Source organism: Neodiprion fabricii, chromosome 7 (assembly GCF_021155785.1).
Source record: "Neodiprion fabricii isolate iyNeoFabr1 chromosome 7, iyNeoFabr1.1, whole genome shotgun sequence".
In the NCBI taxonomy this organism is placed as follows: Eukaryota; Metazoa; Arthropoda; class Insecta; order Hymenoptera; family Diprionidae; genus Neodiprion; species Neodiprion fabricii.
The window spans coordinates 376,070-387,771 of record NC_060245.1 but is presented as its reverse complement, the minus strand read 5'-3'; the positions used below and the strand labels follow the sequence as shown (position 1 = coordinate 387,771).

The following is an 11,702-nucleotide window of genomic DNA, read 5'->3' as shown; positions in this document are numbered from 1 at the left end:
GCAATGACACAGTGTAATTGTCTAAAATGTAATTCCCCGCAATAAGGATGAGATATGAAAAATGACTCGAGAGAATGGGAAAAAATGTAAAACTGGGTTTAAAATACACACACGAGCTCCCGTGTCTCTTGCCGAAGGGTAATGCCATCATATATCACACATGTATTTTACGACTTTTCTATCTACTCTTTTTTTTTGCTTTTCCTTCATATATATGTATGTATATATACATATGTGTTTTTTTTTTCATTTTTATTTTTTACACAATAATCAGACAAGTAACAGTGTTTTCTCGCTTCAAATACCAGCTGCTCGTGTCGCCAACCCTATGCAAGTAAAACGAAAATATTCAATCAATGAATATATTTTCATCTACCGGAGAATTTCTTTTATTCGCATTATAACACCTATATTCATCGTGTATTATATTCCTCTTTTCTTGCACAAGTATAACACCCATGCGTAAAATAATAATATTCTTTTCATTAGACAGATGGGGAAAACGGCAAAGCAACTGTTCGCATGCGGCGTGTTATATATTTGTATAATATACATTATCTATGCATTTATTAATATATATATATATATATATATATATATATATATATATGTAGATAGATTAGTTTTATTTATTTATTCATTCATTTGTTTGTTTATTTATTTATTCTATAGCAATAGTTATACAATAGATTTGGGTATTTGTTACTTACAACGTATTTTTTTCTCTCTCTTCTCTCTTAGGTAATGTTACAATATTTTTTCTATCCTTTCTCTCAACTTGCCTTTTTCTGGGGTATTTTTTTCGGTTTTTTTTTTTTCATTCGATTCTCCGTTCCCTCTTTTCGACGCTGACAAATTCTCTTCCACGCGATAATAATTATACGGTACAACGAAGGTAAGAAAATAATACCGAGGACATTGCATCAGGAAAGAAACTTAGGATTCGTCCAATTATGCTTTTTTTTTAACGGTGTGTAACGTGTATCGAGAATCTCATTATTGTATATTATCGATTTCTACGAAACGGTAGGTGGTTGATATTATTCTTTTTTTTTTCCTTTATTTAATTAATATAAATTATACGTAACTTTCATTCTCCTATATAGTAAGTATCGTAGGTATGATGATGCGTTTTGGCACCAGCGTGGTCCTTATGAATAAGGATTTCAATATAATTAATTGAATATTGTTTCAATGCGTTTAATTGTTGTTGTTGTTGTTGTTTTTGCTGTTGTAGGGAAGATGCAAAAAGATAAAAATTAACACATAATTGACGACTCATCGAAAAAAAGAATAATTGACTATAATATTCTTCCGCCTGCAGATGAAAACGTGTAAGCGATGAATTTCTAACAACGACGGTGACGATGATGATGATGATGATGATGATGATGATGATGATGATGATGATAATAATAATAATAACAATAACAACAACAACAACAGCAGCAGCAGCAGCAACAACAACAAACACAACAACAACAACAATAATAATAATAATAGGTGGAATCATTCGATCGTTGTAGAACCAGAAAAAAAAAATCAAAAATCAAAAAATATTAACAATATCTGGCAATGTCCTCGAAATAACATAATACGGACGTTATATAGTTAATTGTACTCGTGGACTTATAAAAATTTGTTAAATAATACTTTTGAAAAGCATAGTATTATTATTACCTCAATTTGCTAACAGAAATATGAATACATTACCGTTAATATTTATTTATTCAATCAATAATATTATCATTATTATTAATATTATTATTACTTATGTTACCATATGCATGATGATATATAACATGCGTATATATTACTTTTGTAAGTAGTATGTGTATACCATACATAATGCTTATTACTTTTTTGAATTTTATTTATTTTTTTTTTTTTTTTGTTTTTTGACAGTTTTCTCTCATCTCAGAACACCGAAAGCATTTGTTTATTTTTTTTTCGATCGAATGGCAGATAAGTTAATTATTCATATATATATCTCATATATATATAATATATATATATATATATATATATATATATATATATATACTCTATGTGGATAGTTATAGTTTTTTTTTTTGTAGTTTTTAATTTTTGTTTCTTTTTTTTTAAATAATAAACGATCTGACCGGTATAATATAACGCATTATTATCATACGATACCCAAATACCCGCTCACATTACTTGCAGATTTCAAACGTATACACCTTATATGCAAATAACGCTGTTCTCTTTGTTCCAGATGCGTACGTCTCGCTTATTCTAGTGCCGATCATCTTACGGTATATTTTTCAATTTTACTTTTATCGGATTTCTGCCGATATCGCATATGAACAGGTAGAGAAATGCTGATAAGCATGAAGTACCGTCGGAGGTGATGTTTTTACAAAATTTCAAGAAAATAAAATTTATCTCACTTTTAGGCAAAACTCCCAAGCACAGATCGCCAAGGACTCTCTGCAAAAAGTTACGACGGATTGTTCTGCAGATCAAAGTATACTTGTCGGACTGGAGCAAAAGAAAAACTTTGTAGCGTACAGCGGCTTAGCCGATTTACAGCGCAAATAGTTTGAGATTAATATTGAGACGATTGTGCGCCAAGTTTATTATTTTTTCTTTCTTTCTCTTTTTTTCTCCAACTTATTAACTAAATTGTAACTTCTCTTGCAACTTAATAACATTTAGTACTACATTACGTACGTTTTCCTCTCTTTCATTCGATAAAACAAATCGAAAATCTAACTCGGAAAAAAAAATGTACATTCGAGGCACAAAAGCGTAAACAAAAGGAGAAAAAAAGATAACTAAATATATATATATATATATATATATATATATATATATATATAATATGAACATATATATATATATTTATAATAATAACAACTACGATTAAACTTATTCTTTGGTAAAATTGCATTTTGTGCCAATATCCCCACAATTGTTGATTGAATACTTGATCAGGTGTAATGACTGTTTAAAAAAAATCGAGTAAACACGAAGTAAATAAGATAAGTATAATCAACATAGACGTGAAAATACGCCTCTATGTGTTCATTCCTTTTTCCGTGCAAAAAAAAAAGAAAAAAAAAACACAACCTGGGCATAATAATAATTAAAGTTCCGCCACTCTTTGTTTCTTGTTACTTTACCTTTTCTATCTATGATAAGGTATGTAAGAAAATAAAATCTGTTCTATAACGTTGATAAGTCACTTTACAGAAATTGCGCCGGCATCGAGTGTTTAAATATAAGATAAAAATCACTTTAGCTCTTGTCGTGAAAATTATAATCTTCCCTGACTGTCGTAACATTCGACATATTTTATCCGCGCGCTCGGTACGGTTTCCAATTATATTTCAGCTGACTTTCTTTAACGCCCGTAACCAATGTTCTCATTAATTCCATTCGACTGCCTAAATTCCTTTGGTTTTTCTTGCCTCTCGCAATATTCTCTATCACACGTTATACGTACCTATATATATATATATATATATATATGCCATACAGCGCGTTACTAATTTTTAAACAATCATGAAAATACAGGACGGCTACTCAATCAAATGAGACATATCGCATGTCAGTGGTTGATTCGACATTTCTCTTTCACTACGGAGAATACAAAACGAGATTACTTTTTTTTCAAAATTTCTTTTCCGAATTTTTTTTTCTTTCTCATCGGTTCACCTTTTCTCTGGCAACAAAGCTTGACGCGATGATGAAACGAGACGTGAGACGGCGGTACGTTTACATGACAAGCTGTCGAATCTCTACGTAATTTTTCAAAATAATCATCATCTATTCATCAATTTATTCCATGCAAGTCAATGCAATATAATAAACACTTAAACAAGCAGGAGGTTTGGCGTCAAACATTGTTATTAAGATTCTTTGCTTACACGCGAATTTCAAAAAGAATAATAACCCTCCTCTCTCTCTCTCTCCCTAGATTCTATATTGCAACAATATTATCATCACTTCTTATTTAAATTCAGTTTTTATTCCCAAGTACCTTTCACTTTCCAATATTTTTCATCCGTACTTCTGGCTCTTGGCTTTCTTCCTTGCTTATTTTTTTTTTTTTTTTTTGTTTGTATTAAATATATCACTTCTACTTTTCAACATTAATGTTTTTTTTTGTTTTTTTTTTTTTTTTAACTTTTTTTCTTCTCTTGGTTTTACCGTTGACTTAAGGTGAATATTATTTTTTCTTTTTTTTTTTTTCTTTAGTTTTTTCATATCTTCAACAAGTATAGATTTTCTCTATTTTCTACAGCACAAGCACGTAAATTTTTTTTGTATTTTCTCCAATATGTACAAATTTCTCCTCCTTGTGTTTGCGCGCGCGCGTTTGTCTCTTCTATAATTACTTTTCCATATGCGCAAGTACGTATATACGGACCCTTGGATTGATTCTGACACATTTAAGGCCAACTATGGCATCTGTTTCGAATGTTCCAACAAGTGGCAGCAGAGTACAACGGTGGCCCGGAATGTCTTGGAATCGAACCAAGGACATGCACACATTATATATGTATTATATAATTATTAACCTTCGTAACGTTCAACACAATACATATATGTATTATGTATAATGCACAGACACGTGTACATATATTATTGATTGGCGATAGAAAAAAATCACATCGAACAGGGACAGCGTGACGTAGGATTGGACTTACAGCCGTCTAAATAGTAATACCCTAATTAGTTAATAACATTATCATTATAATTATTATATAATGTTAAAAATCTCCAATTAGGAGCTGGATTCTTGAAATGTCCGTATTTTTTTTTGTTTTGTTTTCACCACTTATTTATTTTCATTTCTATTATTATGCTTATTTATTATTTTATTTTTTTTGTGTTTCTTACTCGCACTCGCCTAGTTGTAAAAATCATCGGAAACCGCGACGTGAAGGAAAAAAAAAAAAAAAAAAAAAGAAAAGAAAAGAAAATGGCACAAATGCAGACAATGATTAATCCAAGCTAATGTGAATTAATTATTACCGGACACAAGATATAGAGTTAATAGATTTTACAACCTGTCAATTCGGTAACAATAGACGGTAAAAAATGACGGTGATAAAATGATGGTTGTAAAAAAAAAAAAAAAAATGCAAATATAGACGAAATCTAGATACCGAATAAACAACGTGTCAAGGTACGTTTGTAGAAGAAAAAATAAAGAAATTACATTAGTCGATAGATTGAACTAGAAAAAATAACGCGTGATCTGATTGATCAAAACTCAAACAGACTCTCTTATTTTTGTCTTAATATGTGAAGAGATAGATGAGAAAAAATGTAGCGACGATCGTCGTTTTTCTTACTGTGTTTTTTCGTTCAGAACGTTTCTTTCTCTTCCGAAAAATTGTCAAATAATAAAAGGATTAATAAATAAAGTGAAATAAAAGTAAACCAATCACATGTAATAATGTAACATCATCACGACAAAAAACGCACAACAATCATTTTTGCCCTACGGCTGACTACGTACCTACATTCACATTATATAAATATTATACATAGTATGTGTTTATCTATAAGTAGGTGATTTAAATTTTCTCTCTTCAACAAATATAGGACTATCGTTGCAAAACACTCAATAATTAATGCACTGCATGTGATTATACCCTATATATAGTTCACGTGACTTATAAATTATTAATTGTTTCGTCATACATGGACATATATATTTATTAAAGCTTTTCATAATTCTGATTAATTAATATTAATAAATGAAAGAAAGTTCAAAGAATACGAGAACGAGGAAAAATAAAAAGAAAAAACAAACAACCATCTTTTCCTCAAACGAACTCTTGGCCCTTTGAAACCGCTGTTTTCTTTCCTTGTCACTTTTTTTTTTTTTTAAACTTTACTTATTCATTTGTTGTTTTCTTTTTTTTTTTTTTTTTTCTATTCCACAACCATGTACGCACGAACATATGGTATATACACACATTTCTTTCTTCGATTCTGATTTCTCGACAAAGTTAAGCATCGCAAAAAGCCAAGGCGAGATGTTTGAATTATATTTATCTTCTTTACGCTCCAGATTCAACATTTACTAAATATACCTAAAACATAGATATTTTTTTGGCTTCATTTTTTCAAACTTTTTTTTCCGTTTTTTTTTCTTTTTCTTTTTTTTTTTTTTTTTTCTTTTCTTTTACCGTCATCAATTCTACATATGCAATGCTCGCTATGACCGCAAACTCATCTATCGCACGTACGCTCATAGCAAAAAACACAAAACTTGACGCATCTTATTTTAACGATCACTACGCACTCAATGCAAAGAAGTTTTCGTGTCTATGCTAAGTTTGTTTTATGTTTTTTCCACCTTTCTTCCGTTCTCTGTTTTCTCTCTTCAAACTTTTTTTTAAATGATATATCATGTATATAGTATATACATATACTATATGTATATACATTATATATGTATAATACAGTTTTGTTAATCCCTTCTTACTTTTTAACGCTCTACCTTGTGTTACTAAACGTAGGCCGGACTAACCATTTTTTTTTTTTTTTTTTTTTAAACTTCAATTAATTTCATTCCTCTTCAATTTTTATTTTTTGTTTCAATATCATTATTATTACTGCTGTTGTTGTTGTTTTTGTTATTGTTATTATTATTATTATTAGTTTCTTATTATTACAGTTCTAATTATCATTAGAATAAACATCCAGTGTTACTCTAATATTCTCTCTTTGTCTCTATCTTTTGCATCTCCCGACTGAACATTCAAGTTCAACGTGACACCTTCCTTTTGTTAAATCTTCTGACTAGACATCAGTCAATGCGGCGCGCGCTTGCCTTTTGTAATAGCGCAAACGTTTTTTTTTTTTTTTTTCTAAATCTTTATTTGCAACCCGATACTTATTGATACTACTACTTTTAATGTAAGCGATAATTATTGTTGCTCGCGTTAGTATTATCAACATTACTATAACTGTTACTGTTACGATTATTATCAAGAGATACAAGAATGCATCTAAATCTGTCGTTTTTAGTTTCCGATTCTCGGCAGTGCCTGTCTCGCTCGAAACTTGCTAAGCACGTCGACGTTCCTCTTCGACGTTTTCACGTTATTTTTATGACCGTTTAATTCTTCGTCACGAATGGCGAGATTGTTCGAAAATTGGTTGGACGAAAGTCGTTAAACGGAACCGCGTGAATAATAACCGCCCTCCCGATTGTCTTCCAATTTTAGCACGGTGAAATTTTTTTGCAAACAAACTAAGAACCGATCACGAAAAAAGGGTCACCGAGAGAACGAGGAAAAGCCTCGATGTCTTTCGACGTCGACTCGGGTAAATCGATATTCGGCTTGGTTTCGAATCGGTTGGCAAATCGACGAGGACAAGGCTGATGACCTGACGTTACGACGGTAAAATATCGTGCGACAAACAATCGATTACGCAACGTTTACGAATAACGTGTGAAACCGGTCCTCCAGCCCTACGCCCTCGTCACCTCAAATCATTTTCCGTTTTCGTTCGCCCCTCTTCTATCATTTCTCAAGTTGGCTTTTTGTAAACCTTGCACCGTACAAGATATGCCGAGGGATAGAACGAATCGCTTTGGAAAGTCCGACGACTCGGAGCGATTGGCGTACAAATTATCTCCCACCTCTCCTCGCAACGGCGAGAGAACGCGTATATCTTGTTGTACATAATACGTATACAACTATCAAGTCTAACGCTATTAAGCTGTATGATTCGAGTCCCGCACAGACTCGAAGCATACCCCGCATTAGATTTAAATTCCGTATACAATATATTTATTTTTCTTTGTATATTTGTATATTTGTATATTTGTATATTTGTGTATATGTATATGTGTTTATGTATGGTACGTATATGGTGCTTGAACGGTACAACGATTATACCGATTATTATACACGTAGTTAGTACGTTAATGATCATGTAAGTAATTCAAGCGATCGTGTGCGTGACACGCTAATCCCTAGTCCGTAATGATAACATCGAATTACTCAAACTCATCCTATCGTATTTTATATTTTATATTATACTGTGTTATCATTATTACTATCGTTATTATTATGGTCCATTTTGTAACGATTTGGGGCTGATTTGTCACAAAATGGTCCAGAAGAAAAACTCTACCGTAATTGATAATTTTATCGCACATATATGTTACAATATTTATACATATACATACGTCTATGTATACGTATGTATGTATAAATATATGTACGGTTAATCAATAGAGTGCCACGTTTTCTATATTTATAAATTATATACATAGATTTATCGGCGTATATGATATATAAATACGGATGCAGTACATCGTTATTTTTAAATATTAATAATTAACATTGTAATTTATTTGTTAGTTAATTTGTCGTTTATCTCATTATTATTATTATAGGTAAACATCCAAATGGTTTTTGGCAAACTGCAACCAGCTCCGCCGTCATCAGCCATTTTTATAACTTGCACGGCAAACGTGTGCATCTCAAAAAACCGTCCGTCGACAAAGACTCTCGTTCGGCTTTTCGATTTGCAATAACTTTATAATAAATAGATACGTAATGCTTGATTGGTAAACTAGCGGTTTTCTTTTTTTTCATCCTCTATCTTATACCATAAGATCTCTACACTCCATGGTTAATATAATATTATCAATATTTTGTAGTTTTATTTTTGTTTGCTTGTGTTTTTTTCCCGTTTTTTGTTTTCTTTTGTTTTGTTTAAGTACGCCAATCACACTTTATTCCTAATGCACACATCTTTCTTGACACAACTTGTAACGTGTTCTTGTGGTTATGCGGCGGAAACTCGGCAAACGACGCTGACGAGCGAATTGCGATCGAAAGAACCGTTCGGCGAACCTTCGCACGATAGTTATTTTATAATTAATTTGTTCACTTATTTATTAACGCATATTTTATATTTTTATAGATTCTCCACCGTCGTACAACGAGTCGAGAATTGTTTTCAAGTCTTAAAGGTACCTAACTAGAGACAACATGTACGAATATCCTGGAAGGTGCATCAATGACTATGTGTATATATATATTTTTTTGGTTTTTTTTTTTTATTTTTTTTAATTTATTTTTTTTTTTTTTTAAATCTTAACTTTATACTAAAACTTGATTTTTCTTTTCCTCCTCTGCTTACGCCTGCATCGTATCTTAATTAAACGTTATATGTGTATGATTTATCTTTTTATCATTTTTGTTAGATTCTTGAAATATTCTTTTACATACGGTCACTATATGTTTACGGTAGGCGTACGCTAAAATAATTTAAATATACTCTGGTCAGACCACCTGTGGCCTGCATATAATATATAACCTTAATTTCATACTGATATTTACTATTTTATAAGTGTTGTTGTTGTTGTTTTTGTTAATATTATTATTATTTAATTTTATTTCTCTCTTCCTCTTGTTTGAATTATATATATGTATATACCTGTGTTCAAATAGATACTATATTTTTGTAACAAACTATGGCATTATCATAGAAATAGGGGGTTTTGAACCTGACTTATAAAATCATAAATTATTATCCATTTGCTCATTAATAAAATTTGTCAATAATATTATCACGCGGGCTTGAAAAAACTAATCTGAGATGGAAATAGCATCAGGTTCTACCCGAAGCGGAATTTAAATGTATAAACACAAAATGCATTAATCATGCAAAACAGAAATCGCTAATCGCTTAAATAACCTTTCTATAAATTTAACGATTAAAAAGCAACAATCGATAAAATTTTTGACTAATTAAACGAACCGAAGTTATAATCTTAGTTTCTTTGTTTTCTTTTTTTTCCTTTTTTTTTAAATACAATTTCTAACGTTTTTACAACGTGTTTGAAGAAGCTCAGATCTCGCAAATTTTTTTTTTTTTTTTTTTTTTTTTATCAACAATTTTGTGCATGGGTTATAATTCTTAAAGTTTCGTGCACTTGCAATCATATTCGCATAAAACTTTACCAAAAGTTGCTATCCTTGAGGTAAATATTTGTGCAAAATTTGTTGTAGTTGACGGTTTTTTTTTTCATTTTTTATTTTTTTTGTTTTTGTTTTGTGCGCGCTAGTTACCAGCAGCAACGCGCTAAGATCAAACGAACGAGATAAAAAAAAATGTGTCAACGTAATAAATAATAAACTACTGTCCGTCGATCATTATATTATGTTACTGCATTGAAACACAACCTCCACCTACTTTTTCTTCTTCCATTTTTCCTATCATCTGGTTTATCCAAAAATAAATCGTGTATACCGATGAGTTTCGCGGTGAAAAAAAAAAAAAAATTCCATACTCCGCTCAACTCATTATAAGTACCTTAGCTATCTCTCCCTCTCTCTCTCTCTCTCTTTTTTCTACGATAAGCTACAAGCAGCCTGACCGTTCGTTATACTTTCATCTCTGTCACATATAAACATTTGCGATATGCTTATTTTCTCGTAAATCATCTGACCTTCCTTTCGTTTTTTTTTTCTTTTCTTTTGCTATATTGTATACAGATTAGATGAAAAATCAGACCTCACCAGGTTCCATCGCGGTATACGTTTTGTTACTTGTTTAAATTCCAATTTTCACTCCGATTCACGGCTTACACTTTTCTTCCGTTTTCATTGAAATTAGATTGAATTAATTTGAACCCATACCGAACAGTTACCCTCTCGTACAGTTCGACCAATGAAACATTACACATATCTTGAAAACAACGAAGAGGGTGGGAAAAAAAAAAAAAAAAAAAAAAACTTACTTGATCGTAACATCCAAGTGATTTTTATCAACTGCGTTTATTCGCCCGCAAGTCTTGCGGGATTGTAGTCTGTGTTAACGAATGAGAATCCCTTGAATTCTTCCTGATTTATGCAGCGTAAATCTTCAGGATTCACCGGTGTCAAGACCGGCTCTTCTTTCGTGAACTCGGCATCAAAGTTCATTGCATCCTTTTTGTTTTTCTGTAATGCAAAAAAAAATAAATAAATAAATAAAATCAAAAAAAAATAAAAATAAGCAACAAATGTGTGAATAATAATAAAATGCAAGCAGAGCAATAATTGCATCGTATATCAGTATTATCCTTACAATTTTCGGTTTAAAAGGAGGCTTCAGTCTGCGAGCTTCGAGCGCCTCCCAGTCCATGTCTCGGAAAAATGGATGAAGTCGTATGGCATTCTCGCCTCCGTTAGCCGCGACGCATCCCAATCTTTTGGCGGGATTCTTGGTCATAAATCCCTTCAGAATGGCAACAGCTTCCTTGGTCAGCCATACCGGATAAAGGACGTCGTCTCTCAATATTGACTCGAATAAATCGTCCTCGTTTTCAGCTTCGAACGGTGGCTGACCGGCCATCATTTCGTACATAAGAACGCCGAGCGCCCACCAATCGACACTCGCGCCGTACTGCAGTTCCTGAAGTATCTCAGGCGCGATGTAATCGGGGGTGCCACAGAACGTCGTCGTGGTTTTGACACCTTCGATTATGCCCTCTTTACACATACCGAAGTCGGCAAGTTTGCAATGCCCCTCTTGGTCCAACAATATATTGTCCAATTTCAAATCCCGGTATATCACACCGTGCTTGTGAAGAAATTGTAATGCCAGCGTAACTTCGGCAGCATAAAAACGTGCACGAGCCTCGTCAAACTTGCGAGCTCTTTGAATTTGGAACATCAGATCACCTGTCGATCATTAAAAGTTCACTGTCA

The 11,702-nt window shown here is 32.1% G+C and overlaps 1 protein-coding gene across 7 annotated transcripts in view; it reads right to left on the bottom strand.

Annotated features, from left to right (window-relative positions):
- Window positions 1-11,702, bottom strand: part of LOC124186713 (protein kinase C) — a 40,644-nt gene that overhangs the window by 21,321 nt on the left and 7,621 nt on the right. For 5 of the 7 annotated variants that reach the window (XM_046578622.1, XM_046578625.1, XM_046578626.1 and 2 more), the window contains 2 exons: window positions 11,080-11,675; window positions 10,751-10,952 (listed from right to left, as the gene is read on the bottom strand). In XM_046578622.1, coding sequence (XP_046434578.1) covers window positions 10,788-10,952; window positions 11,080-11,675 — 761 coding nt within the window. In that variant the 3' untranslated portion in view covers window positions 10,751-10,787. Of the gene's footprint in view, window positions 1-208; window positions 327-5,853; window positions 10,953-11,079; window positions 11,676-11,702 lie in introns of those variants that run through there. The other 2 variants (XM_046578624.1, XM_046578623.1) reach the window with 2 other exon arrangements.